The following is a 26,251-nucleotide window of genomic DNA, read 5'->3' on the forward strand; positions in this document are numbered from 1 at the left end:
GAGAGTCGGTTCAAACGTGTCGATTCGTCTGGAAGATTCATTTCTGCCATTATCAGTTTTTAAGGGGTTTAAATTTAGGCTACTTTATGAGCTAAATGTTAAACTGCAACTCTGTGAAAATGTCACATAATTTTCTTAAAAAGGAGTGATTAAAGAAAGCGGGCATTTTAAGCGACCGCGGTAGAAACTGTAGTGTGAACATATACGGGGTTTTACGGTAATCGCCAGGCTCCAAGTCAGAGCGCGTTGTTTATTTATTTTTTTATTCTTGCTTTTTTTTTTCCTTCCAAAATTGTCACAGTAAACTGGTTTCATATTAAATAACAGTAAAGGACAGCTCTTACCATTAATAAATCCTTTATTTAATCTAGTTATTATAAAATATAAAGCTAAGTTTAACGAATATTGTTTTGTATATTTACATAAACAAATATTGTTTTCGAGGAAAGGGGAAAAATACAAAAGGAACATTCTATACTATGAAAAAGATGTAACGTAAAATAACCGATAAAGTGTGCATGTAAACTTTTGTCTAGATGTCAACAGACTCAAGACGAAGAGATGCTTTCGTGTTTACCATAAAACCCCGCATAGACTCGCAGTCAGGTTTCTACAGCCGTAAGAGGGCACGCATTAGTTACTAACCTCAGTTTGTACTGCATGAAAAAAAACATGCATGCAAATGACATACTAGTCTATTAATGTTTGCAAAAACGCTTTCATAGTGCTTTCATACTAATACGCATTTCAAAATAGTGCATATATCTATGTTGGAATACTATTTAGTAGTAAAATAGGATGCAACAACTTTGGCTTGTAGGAATGATTCGACTGCGCATGCGCACAGAGTTAGGGCGGTTCTGACAGCAGGGCTTCACGTTGGTGGTGTGGAAATCTCTGGATGGGACTATAAAACCTAAAACTCTTTATTACTAACGCTTTTGTTCAGGGAAGTGAAGCAGAAAGGCTTGGGTAAGTTTTGGTATCTATTTTTATTTTATTTTTGTTTATCTTCCTCAGTTGCTAGGTTTTTTTTTTCTTTTTCTTTTTTTTCTTCTTCAATCCAGTGTTGACTCAAAAGTTAGAAACTATGTAGCCCGAGGAATGCCTTTATTTATTTGTTGCATGGACATCTTGCTGTTTTGACAATACGTCCTTTTAGTCAAGATAATAAGATGTCATTTTAGCCACTTGTAGCAGCTGAGATGTTTTGCAGGACAGTCTGTCTAAAAAAACAAACAAACAAACAAACAAACAAACAACAACAACCCATCTAGATTAGGTTTCTGTGCTCAGTTTGATGAACAGCCCCTTATTAAGTTTATCAGGGAATACTATTAAGGAAGTGGAAACATTTTGACCTGACACAAGCCCTTAAAATAGCAGTCATATTTCTTATCTCTTCTGCACACTCCACACTGCCTTTTAAGCAAGAACCCTCAGACATACCCGTGTTACACTAATGTGTCATTATTTACACAGTCACCCTCAGTTACATCTAGTGATCATTTTGGACCACATTTCACTTGTTTACTTCTCTCCACCTCACCAGGAAGTGTGGGCTTTTGTCAGGGTGTGTTGCTGCTTTTGGCACAGGCTGCTCAGCTTTACTCTGTAGAGATATAGATCAGTTATTAGAGCACACGTTAACAGTTTTTGGTACATTTCTCAGTATCGGCTGATGCCCAAGACTGAGCCTATACTGCTAAAGGATCCTGCAAGAGTTTGTTTTTAAGGCATGTGAAACATTACGGGCTTGATGCCAGCATCAGGGGCATCCTCTTTAATGGCAGATTTATACACTGAGACCTTCACCCTGGAAAGTTTTTATTCTCTAGGACAGGGGTATTCAACTAAAATTTGTAAAGGTCCAGCTACATGAGATTTCTGGTTTACTAAGGTCTGAATAAACAACTAACATTGCTGAGTAGTGACACCAGTGACAATGTAATGCCTTAATGATTGTTGCTACACTACAAAATAGTTTACAGTTTTTACAGCCCATGTTCTGTGTATTTATTGTTATGTAAACAATACACTCACCTCACACTGTTGTGTAGTGCACTTTATGTAGACTTGCGTACTGAGCTGTGTTGCACCGTGGTCCTGGAGAAATGAAAGTTTTTCTAACATGATCTATACAAGTTATACAGAGGAATGACAATAAAAAAAAAAAAAAGTACTTGACTTAATTTTAGATAGTTTTAAGGTAGTTATGTTTTGTTTTGCACTGGTGCTCTACGTTCCCACTTTTGACTAGAGCCATGGGCGCTGAACGGATGGGACACCTGAGACCCAAGATAAAAAAGAAATGTATACTTTTATCCATTCGTCTTTACATGTTCAGTCAATATTTTTTTAATAAGTCATGTCATGAGTTTGCTGATTAAACAGAGAGGGTAAATAACAGAAAAAATCATTGGAAGTGTGCGTGCACGTGTGTGTGAGATGACCTTTGGTCGACTGGTGTCCCATTCAGGGCGTACTCCCACCTCATTCCCAGTGTTCCTGGGATTCCTGATCCTCATAAGATTGATTGAAAGAATGAATATAATTGCTTATGATCCAACCTAAGACCTGGGATTGATGCCAATTCATAAAAAGTTCACTCTTTTGTCTAAATAAAGAATCTGGTCCAGACTGTCAGCCACTATTACACTGGGAAAAAAACAGAAGTTCATTTGATCAGTGTGATTTCCTGGATTTTGTGTATGTCAGTATGAGAAGTGGTAAAGGTTTCGTCTTTTCATCTTTGGCTTACAAGTGCACGCAAGCCTGCAGCAACATAATCGCCTGAAGTCTCAGCTTCATAGAGTCCACACCCAGAAGTAAACTTTACTCACATATATGGAATCCAGGAAGTACGATACGATCGTATTAATGCAGTGATCTGTACGTGTTGTGCATGTGAATTTGTTTTTATGTGGATGTGCACACGTGAATATGTGTAGTGTGGGTGTTTAATTTTGGATCACCAGTTGTTATAAGCTGAAAACAGTTATGCAAGCCGAGACATGAGCTGGTGTACCGGTGTCCGTCTATTTTATAATTAGTCATCATCTAATGTTGCATTGTTTATCATGTCTAATAATGCATGACTTTTTAAGTAGATTGTAAATTAAAGGCACAGCTGCCTGGATAGATCATAAAGAAGCTGTTATCAGGCCTATAGACTGCCTATTTTAGGGGATGACTGAATCATTTAGCCAGCTACACATGTTGCTTATTAGCCATGCATCTGTGAGTAGTTCTTGCTTTTTCAGCTCTTGTATGAAAACCTGTACTGCTCTCCGTGTGTGTGCATGTTTGTTCGCGTTTGTGTGAATATATATCAGAGGTTGTGCAATGTGTATGAACTCGCTCTAATATGGGTGGCTGCGGATTGAACGGGTTGCCCACTAATTGTAGGGCTGGTGGTTCGATTCCCAGCCCACATGACTCCACATGCCGAGGTGTCCTTGGGCAAGCCACTGAACCCCAAAGTTGATCCCAATGGCAAGCTAGTGCCTTGCTCTACTGTCTTTGGTGTGAGTGTGTGAGTGAGTGTGTGAGTGAGTGTGTGAGTGAGTGTGTGAGTGAGTGTGTGAGTGAGTGTGTGAGTGAGTGTGTGAGTGAGTGTGTGAGTGAGTGTGTGAGTGAGTGTGTGAGTGAGTGTGAGAGTATGTGTGTGAGTGTGAGTATGTGTGTGAGTATGTGTGTGAGTATGTGTGTGAGTATGTGTGTGAGTATGTGTGTGAGTATGTGTGTGAGTGTGTGTGAGTGTGTGAGTGTGTGAGTGTGTGAGTGTGTGAGTGTGAGAGTGTGTGAGTGTGAGAGTGTGAGAGTGTGAGTGTGTGAGTGTGTGAGAGTGTGAGTGTGTGAGAGTGTGAGAGTGTGAGAGTGTGAGTGTGTGAGTGTGTGAGAGTGTGAGAGTGTGTGTGAGAGTGTGTATGGGTGAATGAGAAACAGTATAAAGGGCTTTGTAGAACCGCTAAGGTTAAAAAGCGCGATATAAGTGCAGACCATTTACCATAATAACTGTGCCATTACACAGTCCTCACAATATGGTGCAAAAAAAGCCTCTTAAGTTGTTGTTAATGCTTAGATTCTGGCCTGGGAGGATGATTGCATCTGTTTTATAAGTGAAAATATCATACCTGAATGGATTATAATGTAGAGTTGAGGTGCGAGGTGTCATTTGTGAACAACACTTTTAAGTAAACTTTGATAGCCGACTTAAATATATGAGCCAACTGGGGTTTCCTGTTTTCCTGCAACGTAATGTTATTTTTTTTAATTCGAAGGCAAAGATTTCAAATCACAATTTCAGCCACAGTTAACCAAACACAAATAGTCACTAGTGAAAATATCACAAGTTTTGTCCAATATTGGACAAAATAACTGATGAGCCATTTGGAAGTCAAAGGAGTTCTTAGTAGTGAGCTGAGTCAAATGATCTGACTCACTGAAGTCATTATAAAGGATTAAAACATGTTGCTGTTTAGAGCGTTGCACGACAGCGATTGCTGCAATGAGAAGTTGTGGCTTGTGGTCTAAACCTGCTGTTCGTCTTCAGCCAATAAGAGTGAGTAACAAAAATATCTGCAAGACCAGCTGAAAAAAAGAGAGAGAGAGAGAGAGAGAGAGAGAGAGAGTAGGAAAGTTAAGACTAAGGAGTACAAACATGGATGAATTGCATTCATGGAAAAAAGTACTCAGATCTCCGGTTGTTGGCAGCTATTAGCTTCTGATGCAAATTCATTGTGCAAATAATCTTTGCAGTATACTCCAAGCGCGCACACACACACACACACACACACACACACACACACACAGACATGGCATCTATTCAGCTATCCATGTGAGAACACCACACCCTCCCAGCTGCTTTAGCTGCTTGGTATTGTCTATGAGAAGTCCCAGCTTAGCACAGCAGTTTGAACAGTGACTAATCAATCAGTATTTCAGGTCTTGGCAGTACAAACTGGGCCAAGGAATCAGGGAATGAATAACAAAAGAAAGAAAACAGGCTTGGCTTGAATTCCAAAAAAGCATTTTCCAAGCCTGTTGAGTCCCTCCTTCAGCTCCCATGCAGAGCCTTTTTAAGACAACTGAATGGTATTGCCAACTACTTGACATTAAGAACTCATTAACAATAACCTGTATTCACACACTTACTGCTGTGTTGTAGAACTGTATTTTTGCTTCTGGGTACAGTATGTGCATGTTGAGACAGGCTGTAGTGAAACTGCACAAAGTTTTGTTGCCTGGGACAGCTAGGAAAATGTGCTTTCCTTTAAACAAGCACTCAGATGGTCTTTGTATAAGCTAAGACAAATTGTATATATCGGCAGACATTATTATATATGACCTCAAGCAAGCTAAAACTCCGGTGTTCTGCCCGGTCTTTTTTTGTTCATCAGTTTTTCCATATCCAATGGAAGTCTTGCTGCTTTGGTTAAAAAAGGAAAAAGTTTATCTGTTATCTGTGAAAGCTAATTGTAAAGTAAAAAATTATTCAAATAGTGCAGACCAAAGATCAGAACACATCTTTGACCGTTTTGTGTAGTACTGGAACTTGTTGCATATAAAAATATACTGTAAATATTTAGTAAAAATAGTTTCTGAAAGTCAGTAGGGAGTTTTTTTCACTCACTTGTCAGTGGATGGGATTAAAAAGGCTGTGAAGTAAAGCATAGTGGTGGTAGCATTGTGTTGAGATTTACTCTTGTCCTCTTGGTTGTGTCTCTGGCCAGTCCTCTGTTAAACTGGTGTATGACTTTTGGACACAAAAATTGATGCAGTGCTGATCTGCAGGTGTTCAGAATTTGGGAAATTACAGTAACCATTCCTTGACTGATACCTTTCCAGGATTTATTTTGATTGCTCCTTCGAGATTTTGATGCTGTTTGGTTAGGTATGTTCTCTAACAAACTCTTGGGCTTTCTAGGAACTGGAGTCTTTCTATTTATGTGACATAGATGTGATAGTTTAATTGCCGAAGGTGGATTCCAATTCAACTAATCACGTGACTGGTTGACAACTGGTTGGACCAGATGGCCTATTTTATGTAGATTCATGACCTATAAATCCAATTAAGTGTATTTCAGTTCCAGGTTTTAAAGCTATCACATGTGGAAAAGGTCAAGTGGGGTAAATACTTATGCAAGCCACTGTATTTATTAATACCAAACCTATCTAGCCACCACTCAATTTCTAAAAATAAGATAAAATAATAATAGCCCAGACAAATCGTCTACTTTTCACGGGCAAGCCAAGCTAATGATCTAACATGTGAGGGTTTGAGGTGGCTCATATAGCAACAGTGACTAGCAGAGAGTTGGACCTGTTGGACCCTTAAGCGAGACTCTTGCCAGCTGTTCAGCTCTTGACTGTATTGTCTCACTGCTAAGTTTGTTTTGGATAAAAATGTCTTTTAACTTAATATATGTAAATGATATGCATGTAAATGACTGTACTAAGGCATTACACTTCAGTCTAGCGACTGAGTTTGAAAAATAGGTACACTAGTATTTTTGCAGTAATTTGAGGAACAGCAACACTCTCTTGTCTGATTATTTTGCATGGTGAAGGTGATTTTGTATCCAGTGTATAAGAAAACAGATCTATGCAGATTGCACATGCTGTGTATATTTGTTCACAGACCCTTTGGTTGACACTGAAGTGGCATTTGATTATTTAATTGGGTTTGGCTTAAACAGAGCTGAATTTGAGGTCACTGACTAATCAGAAGCTTTTTTTTTTCTTTTTTAAAACTTGGAATACATTTCAAATGTAATTTAGCATTTACAGCCACATTGACATGCCGTTATTAAAATTTGATCATTTGACTATGTTGCAAGTCAAATCAGTGTTCAAGGAAATGTCACATTGATCAGATTTGACACCCTATCTAAACTTGGTTTCATGTTTTCTTGTCTGTTATTTCAGGACCAGCCTTCACCTTTTTCACCACATGAGCCAGCTTCAACCCTTTCCTTCACTCTTCAATCCCTAAAACAGTGACTGGGCCATCCGGATCCTCATTGGCTTAACCTTGCCCAGCCTACTGTGTTGTCAACTCTTAACGTAAATTTTTTGGACATCTCGGATCTGCGGCAGTCATGGAGCCCATTTACGCTACGGGAGTGGCAGCCAAGCTGCGCAGTCAGTGGGACCGAAATGAAGGCTTGGGCCAGAACTATAATGCTGTCAAGTTTTTGGGGCAGGACTACGAGATGCTTAGGGCGCAGTGCCTCCAGAGCAGGACCTTGTTTGAGGACTCCTACTTCCCTGCCACTGCCTCTTCTCTGGGCTTTAATGAGCTCGGACCCCGCTCCTCCAAAACGAGTGGTGTACGCTGGATGAGGCCACCGGTAAGGGACTATATACTCATTCTGCTTAAACAAATTGAGTGAAAATAAAGATGCTAGCCAAACTCTTATATTGTTTTTATATACATTGTGAGAATAAAGCACCATAGCATATAGCCGAAAGGACTTGCTAACTTTTTTTTGTTAAGGCAGCAAATGTGCTACATTAGAATTTTTTTAAAAAGAGAGAATAAAGAATATAGCTATTCAGAGTCCTCCATCCCTGAGGAATTCATATTGCCATTTCTTTCTCTTCGTCAGCACATTGGTGCTTCCACGTGCATAAATGAATGATTTCTTCACCCCGTAAGGGATTTCATTTCTTTATTCAACCGGTATTTGCCAGCATTTTTTTTTTTCAAAACAAGAAGCCATCTTTGATTGCCCTGTATACTGTATATATTGCACACATTTCCACCAATGTTATAGAACTGTTTAAGGAATTAACTGGTTCTCAAACACTCTGGTGAAACGCACAAGTTTCAGATGATCTCTGCAATCATTTAAATACAACAACACATCGAACATGGAAGCGGTTGAGATTGGAGTCATGTTCTGTTTTGTTTTGCTGCACAAATATGATGTTAACTCACCATCTGTGGAAAAAACAGAAATATTCTTGTTAGGTAAACACAGTATCTCCAAATCACGTGTAAGAAAGTTAGTTTTTCTGTGATGCTTGGGTTTGGAAAACTTTGATTGTAAGCTCTACCGCTGTAGTTCCTGGTTTGCAGGAAAGTACATACACTGGAGCAGGAAGATAAAAGGTTCCTGGTACTGTGGTCCAAGACTGAAATACAGTCCTGGTTTCTTTTAATTGGAGGAGCTTAAAATTTTTCAAAGTTACAGCAGATTTTGGCCAATCATCTAACATCTTCACAACGCATATTCAGCCAAAGCCCTCTTCGATTCATATGTGTTAAAAAAAAAAAAAAAGTCTAATTTACTAACAAACATTACTGTGATAGACCATGCAAAACAATTCAGTTTAGTTGCAATTTCACTAATTCAAGTAGTTTCCTGCAAAAAAAAGCACAAATCACATAGGCCGCAGCAAAATCAAGCACTTTTGGCCACAACAATCACAAAACCTCTGCAAAATTCCGTATGGACTGATTTCTTAAGTCCTTGACAAAGAACTTTACAGCACCTTACTGCATGACAGCTGCCTCGGTTAGCAGTCAGACCTGCCTTATTGTTATGGATGAGTGTGGGAAAGAAAGAAGGCAGAGTATGGGTGTGGGTTATGGTCCATGCCAAGCTCTAAGTGATTTGTGGGAAAGGAAAAGGAATCGGTGCTGCTCTGGTACTGATTTAGCTAAATGACTTGTGGGCTCATTCTGAGAGCAGAGCTGCCGCAGCAGGACTAAGAGTTGGCCAAGTGCCAATAATAGAGCCATTCAGAGTAGGTTTTGATTTTGCAGTACAATTCCAAGGAAATGTGTAAGGGGTGTGTGAGGAAAGGCTGGCGAATGCTTTCAAACATATAAGGAAGTCATAAAAGTACTTGGTGAGGTGAAGGTTTACTTACGCCACTCCTCAAAACAGAAATATGCTGACTCTCTCCCCCAGTAGTGATGTATGAAAGAGGTGGGATATGATTTGATTCTGAAGCTCCGATGAGATCAGGAGTGTATCCAAATTTGGAATTAACAGATATTGTGTTCAAAACAGATACAGACAAGAGATGCACTATTTTTTTTTTTGAAGCTTTACAGTAAGGTTTACATCTGGTTGAGAATAGAGGTGAGCATCATGACTGGGATCCCATGGGACACAAAAAACTATGCAAGTGGGAGGTTTTTTCTTTCATGAAGTTATATGCGAGCGGTCAGGTATGAAGCTTGCAGGACTAAATAAAGATGTGTGTGCAGCATTTCCGCTTTGACTCATTCAGCTTTGGTTGTGGTGGTGTAAATAAGGCCAATATATAACGCCAATGTAGATGAGGTTGATGAACTGTAAGAGTAAGTATGGAGAAAGAAAGAAGGGAAAACCTTCTGGGTTAGCTAACACCCCTTTGGGTTTAAAGCCAGATACAGATAGTGGCATTGCATTACACACCTAGATAACATGAACAATTTTGAGGAAATTTTCAGCACTTTGGGTGTTTCTCATGAGCACCTCTTACGAAGCATAAACCAACATTGATAATCTGTGTTTCTGCTGTGCTAGTGTTGGTGTTGCTCGACAATATGGCTGACCACAATGACTTTCTTTCCTTTTGTGTGCTCATTTGTTTCCTCTTGTGTCCTCATTTGTTAACATATAGAATTGTGTGTGTGTTTACAGGAGATCTGCTCTCGTCCCCAGTTCATCACGCAAGGAGCCACACGCACAGATATCTGTCAGGGAGCACTGGGTGAGTCTTTTACAGTAGATCAGCCAGACAGAATTATGTAAGTCCTGTCAGGTGAATTTAAAAGAAATTAAGTGTCTTAGTAAGATTTTGGGCCACCACAATCCCAAACAGTTTCAATGCAACTTGGCACAAATTCAACAAGTCTCTGAAACTGTACTGACGAACTTCGTTCTTCCAAAAGATATTCCTTCAGTTGGTGTTTTGATGATGGTGGTGAAAAACGTTATCTAACTCATCGCTCCAAAATCCCTTGTAGGTGTTCAGTGGGGTTGAAAGCTGATGCTTGTGAAGGCCGTAGCTTATGGCTTGCGTCACTTTCATCCTCATCATTAAAGGAACATTAACGGCACTCCTCGTACCTTGTTAAAAGGGACGGAAGGAGGATAATGTTGATCAGTTCGAAGAACTTTGTATTGATTTGCTGTGACGCTTCCCTCTAAGGGAACCAGTGGACACAGACCATCAAAAATAAATAAATGCCCTCTACAACATAACTGAGCAAACGTATTTTCCTTTAATTTGTCATCCTTGGAAAGAAGGCTGCCTTTTTTCCACAGTTTCCTTTATTATGTTGTGGAGCTACACTAAAGTGCCTACATCTACAACAGTTTCATTACCGAAGAGGTTGGGTGTAATTAATGTTTCTGCATCTGGAGACCTGCCTCATCTTGTTTATAACCCTGGCACTTAATGTATTAACTGCAAGCCAAATCACCACCTCTGTTTCTTGGGTTACATCCCAGATTCTTGCTGGCTGAGCCCTTTTGATGAGCCTTGATATAATTACTGTCATATTTTGGTGGTGAATATTGATTGATAAATTTACACAGGACATCCTATTTTTGCACAGTCCAAAATGTCCAGTTGCTCTGTCTATATTTGGAAGCATAGTAGTTCATCCCTTGTTAAAGTGCTCAGACAGCATGGTATGTAAACAGTAAAGGCAGAAGACACTTGGAAAAGTGAATTCATTAATTAGTAGATGGACAGGCACACTGTTGATCTGTTTCAGTGGACTACACCTAAATGATTATTCATATGAACTAAATACATTACATACAGTGTAGACTTGCACCATCTGTAACAAAATCCTTAAAGTAAACATGAGTCGGTAATTTTCGTTGTCTTGTGTTTACAAGTGCTCTTTTGGATCATGTTGGTCTGAAACAGCATAAAAAAGCATGACGGATCTTGTTAAACAGTGCACCTGGCCATAATTATAATAACTCTTCCAAGTAAGCACTTTGGTATCCCATTCCAGCTCTTTTCTGATAGAGCAGATTCAAAAATTAGGTGCATTGGAGTACCGGAAGAGTACACACTCTTCAATTTTACCAACTCTGAATGAATTAATGTGTGTGTGTGTGTGTGTGTGTGTGTGTGTGTGTGTGTGTGGTGCAGGTGATTGTTGGCTGCTGGCTGCTATTGCATCTCTCACTCTTAATGATAATCTGCTGCACCGTGTGGTTCCACATGGACAGAGTTTCAGCGAGGGCTATGCTGGTATCTTTCACTTCCAGGTACACACACACACACACACACACACACACACACACACACACACACACACACACACAGAGATAGACTAAACTTTACTTAAGAGATGTTAAAGCCAATGATGTGGGTAGAATGGAACAGAATAAAATGAATCAGAAATGAATGGGATAAATTAGAATGTATTTGATGGGGGAGAATAAAATGGAATATAAATAGAAAGGAATTGAACCGAAACTGGTAGAATTAAATGGAATGGATAGAAGTGAATGGACTAGAATAGATAATATGGAATGGAAGGGAATAGAAATATGGAATGGAAGGGAGCATAGAATGAGTGGAATGGGAGTTTATAAGCAGGTGAACAGAAAAGAATGGAATACAGTGGAAGTAAATGGAACTGAATGCATAGTGGAATAGAATAGGAAAGAATGGAACTTAGTAAAAGTGAAATAGAATGCAAAGAAATAGAATTGAATAGACAACAGTGGAATTAAATGGAATGGATTGAAAGGAAGGGGACAGAATAGAAAATATGGAATGGGAATAGAAATGAATGGACTGGAAAATAGAATGGTTTGGGATAGGTGAGAATAAAAAGGACTTTTAGAGGATAAATAGAGTAGATTAGAATGGAATGGAATTAAATTGAATAGAATGGAAAGTATTGGAATAGAACAGGGAAGAACAAAGCTAACTGGACTAGAATAGAATTGAACGAAATAGAATGGAATTGAGCAGAAACCAGGGGAATTAAATGGAATGGATAGAAAGGAATAGAATAGAGAATAGAACAGATGAAACACTGTGAAACGAGAGTAGAATCGAAAAGAATGGAGTGGAATGAAAATGAAATGGAATAGAATATAAATGATTGAAATGGAATGAAAAGGAACAGAATAGAATACAAATGAAATAGAATGGGGTTGCAGGAAGTAGAATGGAGAGCAGAGAACACAATACGATATAGTAAAATAGAAAAGAACGGTTAGAAAGTGGAATAGATTGGAATAGAATTATTCATTAGGGTAACAGGTTGGGAGTTTAAACCGCGCACTCGCCCTGGACTGTGTGTCACTTGTAGCTGATTTTGGACATAATTATCAGAGTTTTGTGGCAGAAAAGCAGGTTTAACTCGTGCACTGATGTGAGAATAATCATGTAAAATGTAATTAAAGTTATTCAGCAATATGAACAAGCTCGAGCTTCACTCTTAACCCATTCAGTGCACTTCATGCATGTACATGTGAAACTGACCTGTGTGTAAGTAGCTGTAAATGGGTGTGTCCTCCTCCAGGCTGTTTCACACAGGCTGAGAAACAAAAAACATGGACAAAGCTAGTTATTTCAGTTGTGCAGCCTTTGGTGTTTTTACTGCTGTGTGTGTGTGTGTGTGTGTGTGTGTGTGTGTGTGTGTGTGTGTGTGCGCGTGTGTGTGTGTTTGCATTAGTACAGTAGTAAGAGAATGTAGTGTTTCTACTCAAGTCAGCTGAAATTCAGCTACTTTGATCATTCAGAGTTGCCATGTCATAGCCAGAGGCGTAAAAAAATCCACCTCTATCGACTCGCTCTTAGATGCACTAGCCTTAAAATAAGGTCTATGCTCTGACTGACAAGAGACTTACTTCGTTTACGTTTACTCATGCTGTCACTGTGCACACTAATTCTGCTTGTTAAACATAGTGTTATTTGTCATGCAGGAAGAATGTTACTGGAAAAAAAAAAGAGATGAGGGAAGAACTGGACAAGGAGAGCAGCAGGCATACAGACTACAGAACAGTGTAGCATGTAGATAACATAAAACAGTACAGCATTGAGCAGAGTAATAACCATATACTGGAAATGCTTTTTGGAGTCTGATTTTCTATTTTGCTGAAGGCGTCAATTTGTTAGCACAGCACACAGTTGATATTTTCTCATTTAAAACCAAGACGTTCTCAGAATGTATGTATTCTAGGACATGGCTGTGTATTCGCTTATTTTGTGACGTCACAGAACATCATGTCCGATATGCCGGTTATTAGAAAATAATGTGAAGTTAGTTCCTTTTCGTTAAAGCTAAATAGTTGTTCTCAATTTTTTTCTGTCTTGAAGTTAAATAAGATTTTAAGCGTGAGAAACTGCAAAGTTCACTGTCCTGAAGACCAAGTTACAGCTTTACCCTGACTGTTGCACAGCACTGACACTGGAGACTCCTTCCAACAATGACAAGTAATCACCTCCTCACAGAAAACTTCACCATATCAACAATTACACATTTGTGTTTGTATATAGAAACTGTAATGTATTAGATCAAGCACATTTAATATAAGCCTTGCAGCTGCAACTAGTGTCAAAGCCTCTATTATAGAAAATTTATCAACACCTTCTGACCAATCACATTAGAGAATTCAGCATCACTGTGGTATAATGGTAAACAATTTACTGAGCGTATGGTGATGTTATTATCTCCTAGTGTGTGTATCGAGACTAAAAACACACAGAAGAAAATAGTTTCCTGTCCCTAATCCCTAATCCAGCCTGCCACCAAGCCACTTACAGCATTAGTATCTGCTCAGTGCAGTCTGACCTCCTCCAGTGTGCTGTTGGTTCATACTGGGTGTGACACCATCTTGTATTTCATAAGCCTGGTGCTGCTTTAGGAGGACAATGAATGACACAGCTTTGTTACGTTGAGATCTTAAAGTTGACAAGTAATAGGGTGGAGTGCTGCAGAATATATATATTTTTTCCTTCAATGTCCGTATTAAATAACTTTATTTTTGTGGATGTTAATAAAAGTATAATTATTTGACACTGTATAATAAGTCATCATCAGAGGGCTCTCATCATTGGATACATTTTTCAATATTTATTTCAATATTAAGAAAAAAATGTAAACACTATCTGATATACGTTAACATTTATTCTTTGTCATTTAAAGAAGTTGATATATTTTGAGTATTCTGGTAAAATGTACTTGTCGCCATATGGCAACAGCATGCGATAATGGAACTGTGGTATGTCGTGAATTGAAACAGGCCTACAAAAAAGAAAAACTAGTCTAGGCTAATTTATATCCAGATAAGGAGGACATATTGATGTACCCCAAGTTGACGAATTGAAATTGCAAGTTGCAACTTCCACTCGAAGTGCAAATATTGTGAGAAAAAAGTGTCAGAGGTAAAGGTGTCATTTTAGACTTTCCGGCACCGAGAAAGGCTTCAGGGTGGATCACTTCAGGACTTGTTTGCGTTTTGCAGTTTCTCTGTAATGAGACCACAATGCTTTTGTTTTGTTTCTTTTTTTTCTTCTTTTTGGTGTATTATTAACTTAAAGAGAGAAGCAAGTAGTGGAACGACTATTTGTAGTTGCCATATAGTAACACAAGTCATAACAGGATCAAACTTGTTTCACGGACATTCCCCAAGATTACGCCCCATGTAATTATAAAATTTTAAAAAGTCATACCCGTCGCTCATCGATCAATAAATAAACAATTGTAATCTCTAACAAATTGTTGTAATCGCTGGTGAAAGCATGTCAATACATGCTTCGAGTGGAACAGCTCCGCTTCACATTGGGCGTCGTCACACTAGAACATCGCGCCCTCGAGTGTTTTGTTCCTTACACACCACACACCTTTGTTAGTATCCAACATGGAGATTTTGTCATGGATTATGTTTCATGTAGTGCTAAAGTTATATACGTTTCAAACAGTGAAATGGGGGGGGGGGGGGGGGGGGTGTTATTATTTGATTATTATTAAAATCAAATAATTTTATTTGATTAGTAAATCATTTACGTTTATAGCATTTGGCAGATGGCCTTATCCAGAGGGACTTACAGAAGCGCTTTAAAGTCTCACTAGGCTCACTAGGTGTACTATCAGTATAAAAACCCTGTTGCGGAGGTAATATAGTATGAAAAACACACATGATGATGATAAAATTTATTATTGTACACCAAAGGTCAGAGTTTAGATGCCGTTATAAACTCCCAGCGTAACATCATGGAATAAAACGACTATGCAACGCTTAGTAGCATGCACTGGAGCAGAAAGGATTTAATGACTTGGCATGTGAGTGGGAAGAGTACAGCGAGGCGTGAGAGTCAGAATGAAGCTTTCCAGAGACACAGTGTAACTCTACACAGATGTCCTGCTGAGAGAGATCAGTACAGCTGCTCAGAGACGACATGATCGTAGGATTTTATTATGAGATCAGTATCGGATTATTTGTGTCTCCTGCTTCTCTTGCTGACAGTGAGGTGCAATCATTGTCTCAGAGCAAGCGAAATGACCCCTCACACACTTCACATAGTCCGCTAGCTTCAGCGTGCTCTAATGCCGGTTTAAATTCTGCTCTGAATTGTCTCCTGTTTGAGTGATCTGCCCCTCGGCGATGGTACTTGAAAAGTTAATTGACATTCGTAAGAGTGCTGGTTTGGTCAGAATGCAAATGTGGGTGTGGGTGTGGGTGTGTGTGTGCTTGCGCATGCAACTTCACAAATGACTGACATTCTGCCACCTGGTGGTTGTTGTCTCCTTGCTTCTCTGTTTTGTCTCTCTCATACACTCTCTCTCTCTTTTCGTAGTTCTGGCAGTTTGGTGAGTGGGTTGATGTGGTGATTGACGACAGGCTGCCGTTTAAAGACGGGAAGCTGCTGTTCGTGCACTCGGCGGAGGGCGGCGAGTTCTGGAGCGCTCTGGTGGAAAAGGCCTACGCCAAGTACGACAAGGAGCACACACACCAAAAAATAAATAAAAAATCGTAGACCGCGATACCAAACGTTTCCTAGACATACACTCCGAAACTGGCTAAGTGTGTTGACATTTACAGATTTTCAGGTTGAGCTGGGAATCATGTCCTGGAACATCAAAAAAAAAAGTAACCACGATGTGAGTTTAGGCAATTGTGCAGCAGGATTCTGTGGGACATGACGTTTTTATTCTCATGCATGTGGGAGCAGTTAGACACGATTAATACAGGACAACCAGGTTGAACATAAAGCCATTGTGACGGCTACTTACTAATGACCAGTTTCTTCTTCTTTTTCTTTTTTTCTTTTTTTTTTAAAGAAAAAAACTACGTTGGCTTGTTCTTACAAGTTTTATTCATTCCTTATACATAACAGGGTTTAAATGACTTGTTTTCATTGTTTTTTTTAAACCTGGGCCAAGTTCACGAGCAGAAAGCGTGAATTTAAAAACAGGCCCCCACACTGCTCTGGTTCAGGCAATGGGATCAGTTTAAAAACTCTGGAAAGAGTAGATTTAGGTCAGTTGAAAAAATTTTGAGTCTTTGTTTTATTGGAAGCAATCTGGGTCTAAATGGAAATGGATTGCTCGGTCTAAGTAGGTACTTGAAGCACATAGCATTTATAAACAGAGATTTACAGTGATACTATCACTTTCTTTTAGTTTTTATCTATAAGTTTAACTGTTTTCCTTCACATTGAGGTTAATAAAACGGAGCTGAAAGGTTTGCACTTCCTCAAAAACACTTTACACCCAAGACTCTCTCTTATACCTGTATAATAGGTTCCGGTTTTGAGTCTGGTTCCTCTTAAGTGTACTTTCAGGTATTCTTTCATCGTGGTCACCTCTGGTTTGCTCAGTGTAGCTTAAAGCTGCTTTGTGACCGTGTATCTTGTTAAAAGAGCTATACAAAGAAAATTGTTCCTTATTTAATTGTCATGCTTAGTATTATATTTTGTCTGTGGCGCTAATAGTGATTAAGTGGTCTATATGGTGTGTGTGTATGTCAGGCTGAACGGCTGCTATGAGGCCTTGTCAGGCGGCAGTACGTCAGAAGGCTTTGAGGACTTCACGGGTGGTGTGACGGAGATGTACGAGCTGAGCAAACCTCCCGCTGATCTTTACACCATCATAAAGAGGGCCGTGGAGAGAGGATCTCTGCTGGGCTGCTCCATAGATGTCAGCATCACATACTTGCACACATTCTCCACCCATTTATATTTAAAAAAATATATATTTTCAGAACAGGACTGACGACTTGGGTCCTGGACGTGCAACACTCTGCACACTTCGGGGTTTTTTCTTTAATCTCCCATCAGACGTGATTCATTTTAAAAGAAACATGGGTCTTATACCGGACCAAAATCACATAGATTTAAAGTCCAATCAGTCCAATACACATAAGAAGTACTGAATTGTCATTTCTTTAAAATATATTTGTCTTCCCTGATTTGATGAGTAGGTCCCTGTATTCAGTGACTAGTAACAAATATCAGAACTCTGTAATCAGCTATTTCTGTCTTGTTTTATTTGTTGCCTGTAGATCAGCAATACTCGTGACATGGAGGCCGTCACCTTCAAGAAACTGGTTAAAGGCCACGCCTACTCTGTGACAGGAGTGGAAGAGGTGAGTTAAGTGACAGCTGGTCGTGACATTAGACGTGAGGACTGAAATATTATCTATAAATAGCTATGTTTGGGTTGCGCAATGCATTAACTCACAAGGTTTTGTCAGTGGTATGATAAGAATGATACAAAGACAGCTGCTTTCGGAAGTATTTCAAGTCTATAACGCTCTACTGGGTTCATGCTGTCTTTTCTCCGAATTCCAGCAGAAAGCTTTAACCCCATCGTTCAAACCAAAAAAAACCCACTAAACTTAGAATGGTCATTTGTGCTTCTGTGTAATTCGATTAGATAATGTGTGTTAGTCTGTCTACATTTTGTTTCTCTTTCAAAGGCATTTTGGGGAAAAAAACACAAACAATTTGAGCCCAATCAACCTTTAGAATTGGATTTTAGCTGCATTGGCAGTGTTCAATCACACACACACACACTCAAACATGTCTGCCCGTACACTGTGCTAAACTAGTATAGATATATGACGTTAGTGCTGTTGGTCTGTATTTCTATACTGCTGTATACACAATAAAATGTGTGTGTTAGGTGAATTTCAGAGGAACCCCCACCAAGCTGGTTCGCATCAGAAACCCCTGGGGAGAGGTGGAGTGGACTGGAGCTTGGAGCGATAAGTAAGAAGGAGAAGTCTTTAAGCAGAACATAATACGGAACACTGATGATATGACGCTGCTCATACTGCTGTGCTGTTTTCAGTGCTAGAGAGTGGGACAGTGTGGACCCGTCCACCAGGAGCAAACTGAATAACCGCAGCGAGGACGGAGAGTTCTGGTAAGTGTGTGTGTGTGTGTGTTTATGTGATGATTTATGAAGTTTTGCTTTATTACTAATTTCAATGCATCATTACTGACCTCTCTTTCCCTCTCTTTTCTCCTTCTCTCTCTCTGTTTCTGTTTTGTCTCTCACTTTCTCTCAATTTCTCTTTTCTGTCTGTCTGTCTGTGTCTGTCTGTCTGTCTATCTATCTTCTCACTTTCCCTCTCCCTATTTCTGTCTTCATTTCTATTTCATGTCTCTCTTCTCTCACTCACCCTCTTTCTACTTCCTCTTCTCTCTCTATCCTCTTTCTCCATCTCTATGTTCTATCTCTCTGTGTCTCTCTCTCTCTCTCTCTCTCTCTCTCTCTCTCTCTCTCTCTCTCTCTCTCTCTCTCTCTCTCTCGCTCGCTCAGGATGTCGTTCCAGGACTTCCTGCGAGAGTACAGTAGGTTGGAGATCTGTAACCTGACAGCGGATGCTCTGGAAGCCAGTCAGATAAAGAAGTGGAGCACATCACTCTACCAGGGCGAGTGGAGGAGAGGTAGCACGGCTGGAGGCTGCAGGAACTACCCAGGTGTGTGTTCGTGCGTGCGCGCGTGTTAGCTGCACAATAAGATAAAGTCACCACTGTCAAGTTTCTTGTCCGAGTCTTAATCCTTCTCCTTCGATTTACCCACAATCCTCAGCTACATTTTGGATCAACCCTCAGTTCAAGATCAACCTGAAGATCCCGGATTCGGCAGGAAAGAACGACTGCACCTTCCTGGTGGCTCTGATGCAGAAAGACCGCAGGAAACAGCGCAAAGAGGGCAAAGATATGGAGACCATCGGCTTCGCAGTGTACGAGGTGCGCGCTGTTTGAAAACCGTTCCATCAAATGAACCTGTTTAATATCACTTCAGTTTATTGTCTCTTACTATCTCACGTCCCTCTCTTTCAGGTTCCCAGTGAGGTATGATGGTGGCTGCTGAGGTTTTCTCATTTTTGACTTGAGTGTTAGCTTCTATATGAAAAGTTCCAACTATACTCTATGAAATAACTACACAAATAACTGTGTGTGTGGGTGAACATCAGGTATGTAAACACATTTACAGTTGTCAAGACAAAGGTTCATAGATATGTCCTCTATTTCTGGTAGTTTGTAGGTCAGCCAGCAGTTCACCTGAAGCGAGATTATTTCATCACACACGGCTCCAGCGCTCGCTCTGAGACCTTCATCAACCTGCGTGAGGTCAGCTCACGCCTCCGCCTACCTGTTGGAGAGTACATCATTGTCCCGTCCACGTTTGAGCCACAGAAAGAAGCCAACTTTGTGCTGCGTGTCTTCTCTGAAAAACCCGCTGACTCTGTGTGAGTGATGGGGAAGAGGGAAGGAACGATAGAATTCGGATAGTGTTTAGGACCAATACATAATACAGTAGACTTTTAATGATCTTCACTTCTGTATTTTATTGTATTGTACTATTGTAAGAGTCAGTGCTTATTACTTCCAGCTGTAAAGTGTGCTTTTACTCAGGACAAATCAGTTAATGGTAGGAATTTAACAAAAATAAAAAAAATTCAATTCATTTGTTCATGTAGAGAATCTAGTAGGCTAGAGGGTTAGAAAACAAGTCCTTTCAAGTGAATCATCCAGATTATTATACAAATTTAAACCGTGAGCTGATTCACAGAGACAGCTTTTATTGTCCATGCACAGTAAAAGAATTTAAGTCAGTCATTGCCGTTTTTGTCATGTATATGCGTTTAGAGTGATTGAGCAATTACTGACCCCAACTTATTTCCTCTTGTTTTAGGGAATTGGATGACGAAGTCAAAGCTGATCTTCCCAAAGTGGTGAGTTGGGAAACATGCAGATGCCCAAATGTCAAACTTTCTTAACTCACATAAAGGATAATGTACAAACTGTATACTAATCTCTGCTTCTAAACAAAATTTCCTATTCCTAAAATACTCCAGAAGCGGTAATCTTGTGTCCTCAAATCTGTTCTCAAGAATCTTACCAGGCATTAAAAAAAGTTTTTTTTTTAAAAGTTAAGAATTTTGTTGCTAACTAGCACTGTTTGTCTATGTACATCTTTCTTCTTTCTGTCAGAATTATTTGGCTGAGAGCCAAATTGATGCTGGATTCAAGGGTCTGTTCAGACAGCTGGCAGGAGCGGTAAGAACTCAGTATAGATTTATTTTATGAACCTAATTCAACTATACAGAAATTATGCTCATTATATAAATGTGTACATCAATACTTTTGTTTAATATGTTATGTTAGCTACTGGAATCAATGCTAGTCCAACCTGGCATTAGCAAAGAAAACAGGCTAACTTAGTTAAAAGTAGCCAGTTAATGTAACTAACCACAATATGCTTTCTCAGATGGAGTATATTCTTTCTAGAGAGGAAACTTGTAATTCATAGAAGTCTTTCCTTAACCCAGCATACAGTGGGGGAAATAAGTATTGTAATGCGTCAACATTTTTTTCAGTGAATATATTTCCAATGTGGCTATTCACATGAAATTTTCACCAATTTTTCACAAGAAATCCATAACATTACAGTCCATAAATGAAGTTATGTGTAATAAAGAAGAATGTTGAGGTAGGGCCAGGAGCGCTTATCCATATTCAAATGTTCACGCATTGCTATCACACTACATTTGGAAAAAAAAAAAAAAAAAAAGATAAAAAGTATCATGAGTTCACATGCTTATTTCACTATATTTATTGTGTGTGTTCTGTAGGACATGGAGATCAGTGTTACAGAGCTCCAGACCATTCTGAACAGAATCATCAGCAAGCGTGAGTCTTTAAAACATGATCAGCGAATCTTTCTTTAAAACAGAATTCATTTCATACATATGTAGAACATTTAAGCTGAATATCTGATACTAATAAAGTTACTGTGTGTTGTGCATAAATGTAAACTCTCCTTCTTTCTCATAGATAAGGATCTGAAGACAGACGGCTTTACCCAGGAGGCGTGCCGCAGTATGATCAACCTCATGGACGTATCCTTACCTCAGCGCTTCTCACACGGAGCATTAATTCTTTCTTCTGTTTGTTTATTGTCATTTTTTTCCATTTTCTTTTTGTTTATTCTGTCGTTATTTCCATTTGTTTTGTTTTTCTTTCTTTCCTTCCTTCTTCCTTCTTTCTGTCTACATGCTATATAAATGTAAAATTTTGTTTGTTTGAGCCCATGATTTTTTATTAGATGTTGTTGTTGTTGGTGGTGGTGGTGATAGTAGTAGTGATATTAGTAGTATTAGTAGTAGTGACAGTAGTATTAGTAGTAGTGATGGTTGTAATAGTAGTGACAGTAGTGTTCATAGTAGTGATAGTAGTAGTGACAGTAGTATTAGTAGTAGTGATGGTTGTAATAGTATTGACAGTATTGTTAGTAGTAGTGACAGTAGTAGTAGTAGTAGTAGTAGTAGTAGTGATGGTTGTAATAGTAGTGACAGTAGTATTAGTAGTAGTGATGGTTGTTATAGTAGTAGTAGTAGTGATGGTTGTAATAGTAGTGACAGTAGTATTAGTAGTAGTGATGGTTGTAATAGTATTGACAGTATTGTTAGTAGTAGTGACAGTAGTAGTAGTAGTAGTAGTAGTAGTAGTGATGGTTGTAATAGTAGTGACAGTAGTATTAGTAGTAGTGATGGTTGTAATAGTAGTAGTAGTGATGGTTGTAATAGTATTGACAGTAGTGTTAGTAGTAGTGATAGTAGTGACAGTAGTATTTGTAGTAGTAATGGTTGTAATAGTAGTGACAGTAGTAGTGATAGTAGTAGTGACAGTAGTATTTGTAGTAGTAATGGTTGTAATAGTAGTGACAGTAGTAGTGATAGTAGTAGTGACAGTAGTATTAGTAGTAGTAGTAGTGACAGTAGTATTAGTAATAGTAGTGATAGTGGTAGTAGTGGTAGTAGTAGTGGCAGTAGTAGTAGTAGGCGGCAGCAGCTGCTGCTCAGTGGTTAAAACGTTGACCTACTGCTCATAAGATCATAAGATATCCCTGTACCGCCAAGCTGCCACTGCTGGGCCCCTGAGCAAGGCCCTTAACCCTCAACTGCTCAGTTGTATAAATGAGATAAAATGTAAGTCTCTATGGATAAGGGCGTCTGCCAAATGCCATAAATGAAATGTAGCTGTAGTAGTAGCATATGCTTATTTGAGTCTGTCCATTTATTGTCCATCCTCTCTTGAATGCCTCTCAGTCTGGATTCTGTTTCTTCACCATCTGTCTGCACGGCATGTCCGTGTCTCCCTTCCCACATGTTATTCTCTGTAACAGACATGTTCAGGTAGATGGCAGTGGTAAGCTGGGTCTCACAGAGTTCCACGTGCTGTGGGAGAAAATCAAACAGTATCTGGTGAGTCTGCTTAAATTCATCACCTACTTAAATATTTCTACAAAAGAGACAATTAATATGCAATATGTTAGAACATGTAACATGCATGTTGCTAGTTAGCGCATTTGATCAATATAACATCTTCCAGAAATCTATTGATGCAAATAACAGTAAATAAATGTTATTTGGGCTACATGACAAACACTTTACTTCTTGTCCAGGCATTTGACTTGTGATTGGAATACAGGGGTTATTGAATTATACATTTAAGAATTGGTTTATCTCTTCTCCTTGCTCAGGAAGTGTTCAGGAAGTTTGATGTGGACAAGTCTGGCACAATGAGCTCATATGAACTGCGTATGGCCCTCGAATCAGCAGGTGAGTCCATTCATTTATCAGGACATCTACCTGTACAGCAGTCCATCCAGGGCTGAGGCTAGGAATTGTGCCTCTCTAGAGAAAAGCACATGTTCCAGGACCTTGAATCAATGCAACATATAATACTTACTGTTTATTCGTACCTCTCTGTGGTCAGTTTCCTCTAGTGTGCATGTGTATCCAGGTTTACATTTTAAATATTGTTTCCCTTTTTTCCCACCAGGCATCAAGCTGAACAACCATATATTCCAGCTGATTATTCTGCGCTACGCAGAGCAGGACCTGACCGTTGACTTTGACAACTTCGTCTGCTGTCTAGTGCGTCTGGAGACCATGTTCAGTGAGTGACCAGTGCACACAATTGACACGCGATTCGATTTGATCCTTAAAACTCTGTATTCAGTGTGATTAGACTCTAGGATTGCAAAACCTAACATCACTGTAACTTTCTTATTCCGCTGTTTTGTTTCTGCAGAGACATTTTACACTTTAGACACCGACACTGATGGAATCATCTCCCTAGACTTCAACCAGGTTTGATCCTCAACTTTCTCCTAATCAGGAGATTAATACATTTCTCCTGACTGTAGTGTATTATGTAATGAATAAAACATAATGGATTTCCTATCACAGCACATCCTGAAGTGGTTAATTTCTCTTATACCGCCACAATTTGTCAACATTAATTAAAGAAAAACATCATAATTTGTCTTTTACTACTTTTATGAAAATCTGATGTTGTTTTAAGTCATATTTATGCAGAAGTATAGAAAATTCAAGCACCACTGTATATGACTAATCAGTTTTCCCTTTTCTCTTTTTAGTGGCTATCACTGACTATGTTTGTGTAAACAGACGGACATCTGGATGCCTGGATGCTTGCACTGTGACCCACATCTCCCTCCGTCTGGTCCAGAAGTGCCTTCTTCATATTGTTTATTATTATTGCTCAAGGTGATGGTATTCAATCAGTATTTTACTCCTGTCTCTCTCTTTTTAAAGGTGTACTGGTTTAAGGAGTGTTTAAAGGGTTTACGCTGTACTGAGTCATATAAAAAGCCACTTCCTGTTCTTTGTGACCTTTACCCATATGCCAAAAACAGTAAGCCACAGTCTGAGAAGAACACAGTATATGTAAAGTCATCAATCTCGGCCTGTAAAAATGCCTGACAGTGTAGTGTTTACATCCTCTCTGACCAGCCATGTGTCGGCAATCATACTTTTCGTAACAGATAGGACTCTGAACCTTTCTATGTTGTCAAATATGGCTGTTTTTACTTCCTCTGCCAAATGGATCACTTCTTCTCAATCCTAATCTATCAATCAATTCCAGTTCAGACTGCATCACGATGTATATGAGGAATCTTCAAGGATTTTACTGATGCTTGACTTTAAGGTCTCTGTAATTGACATTATTTAACATGAACAAACCAGGAACCTCAGCATTATTACACCATAAATAACTTCTGTTAACTAATAATCACACTATCACTGAGTAAAATGAATTCCACAGTGACCAACATAAACAGCACCTTAATGAACAAGTTTTCAGAACTGTGGCTGAAAAGCAAGGTCCGATATTTACACCTGGAGACCAGCTTTCAGGACATTTTCAACATTACATTTAGCTAATTTATCCGGATTTGTTTTTAATTGGGGTCTGAATAAACATTACTCAATGCAAGTGTACTCAGTTAAGTTATTTTTTTTAACATTACTTATGGTTTATTATTACTGATGTTAATGGTTGGTTCATGTTAACTAATGCAGTAAGTAAAGTAACTTAAGGGAGCGTTAATATCAAGTGATTGTTTTTTATTGTCTGTGTGTGTATGTGCATGCTGTTGAAAACAGTCTGAATATATAACATTTGATTTATATAAATAAAATAATAGATGTCTGTAGTTTTAGGCTATGTAACGCAAAACCTGCATGAACCGTGATTCTTGGGAATCTGGACTATCTGGGAACTTGGGTGCCATTAAGTTTTTGTTTGTTTGTTTGTTTGTTTGTTGTTTTGTTTTTGGCCAGGAATGTGTAAAGAAAAAAAAAAAAAAAGAAAGAAAGAAAGAAAAAAAGAAAGAAAAAAAGACAAATCAATAATCAATCCCATACCTGAAAACTGCTGAATAAAAATGCACTTGCCGGAGAAGCAAATACATTGCAATAGGCTAAAAGTGTATGTTACTGCAGTGTGTATGGTATGATTTCTGCAGGGAACAACAAACTAAGTACTTTTGATAAGAATGGCAGTTATTCCAGACAGTTCCAGCTGTCACTGATCGAATGTTCATGCAACACGCGTGTCTGTGAAAAGGTGAAATGACTGCATGCTTAAATGTGGATGCAGACATAAACATGAAGAAAATAAATGGATGAATTCATATTTCATTGCCAAAATTCACGATCTTATAAAAGCCATGCAGATATGCTGTTAATTCTGTTTTGTTATAGCTGGTGCCTGTATTGTGTTGTCTGTGCTCTTGTCAAAAGGCAAAACCTGAATTTTATGTATTCAGAAATGTCTTTTTTCAATAAATACATTTTTAAAATACAGTTGTTGTGTGTTGGTTTATGATTAGCATGGAAATACAAGAGATATGGAGAGATGGATGGATGGATGGGTTGGATGGATGGTTGGATTTGATGAATGATTGGATTGGTTGTTTAAGGAAAACCATCCTCTGGTCCAACGACGGTATCCAACGGCATGGCAGAAGGCTTCTTACGTGTTACTGTCTTTCCTTTATGTGATCTATCAACATCTGAATTAACAAAATTACTAGAAACAATCATTTGAGGGTAGATCATAATAAATTCAAATGTAACAATTTATTAACCAGGTAATTCCAATAATAATTCTTAGTCTAATTCAAAAGATAATAAGCAGTGATCAATAACATAAAAACATCAAATAAAACACCAACAAGAGAATTAGAAAGGTTTACCTGGCAATGAAACTACACACAACAATTGTGCAGAAGATCTCTCTACAGATTCCCTGAATCTTTGGCCAGATCTAAATACCCAGATACTCTGTAGGTCCACCAAATAGTGTTGTTTGTTATTATAATTGGAATCTGGGCCCACTACTCAGGGGGTCAGTTGGCATTTGTGATTGAATGGATCTTCGAAGTCTCTGGAGGCATGTACTTATTTACATACAGGTGGTGATTTATGTGAGG

At 38.9% G+C, this 26,251-nt stretch overlaps 1 protein-coding gene and 1 long non-coding RNA gene across 2 annotated transcripts; one reads left to right on the forward strand and one right to left on the reverse strand.

Annotated features, from left to right (window-relative positions):
- The first annotated feature begins 851 nt into the window (after positions 1-851).
- capn1 (calpain 1) lies at positions 852-25,119 on the forward strand. Its single transcript, NM_001329270.1, is given in 22 exon segments — positions 852-972; positions 6,931-7,355; positions 9,645-9,714; positions 11,116-11,234; positions 15,784-15,917; positions 16,957-17,125; positions 17,490-17,573; positions 18,113-18,198; positions 18,281-18,355; positions 18,755-18,915; positions 19,028-19,188; positions 19,282-19,293; positions 19,480-19,691; positions 20,138-20,177; positions 20,437-20,502; positions 21,078-21,135; positions 21,280-21,344; positions 22,641-22,709; positions 22,988-23,066; positions 23,290-23,406; positions 23,542-23,600; positions 23,891-25,119. Coding segments are annotated over 21 exon segments (2,115 nt in total). The 5' UTR covers positions 852-972; positions 6,931-7,103; the 3' UTR covers positions 23,918-25,119.
- LOC128633025 (uncharacterized) lies at positions 971-3,542 on the reverse strand. Its single transcript, XR_008396714.1, has 3 exons — positions 2,044-3,542; positions 1,550-1,612; positions 971-1,226 (listed from the first exon to the last, which is right to left on the reverse strand). It is a non-coding gene; the product is annotated as an uncharacterized LOC128633025 (long non-coding RNA).
- Positions 25,120-26,251: the final 1,132 nt, after the last annotated feature.

This window comes from Ictalurus punctatus, chromosome 7, assembly GCF_001660625.3.
Source record: "Ictalurus punctatus breed USDA103 chromosome 7, Coco_2.0, whole genome shotgun sequence".
NCBI lineage: Eukaryota > Metazoa > Chordata > Actinopteri > Siluriformes > Ictaluridae > Ictalurus > Ictalurus punctatus.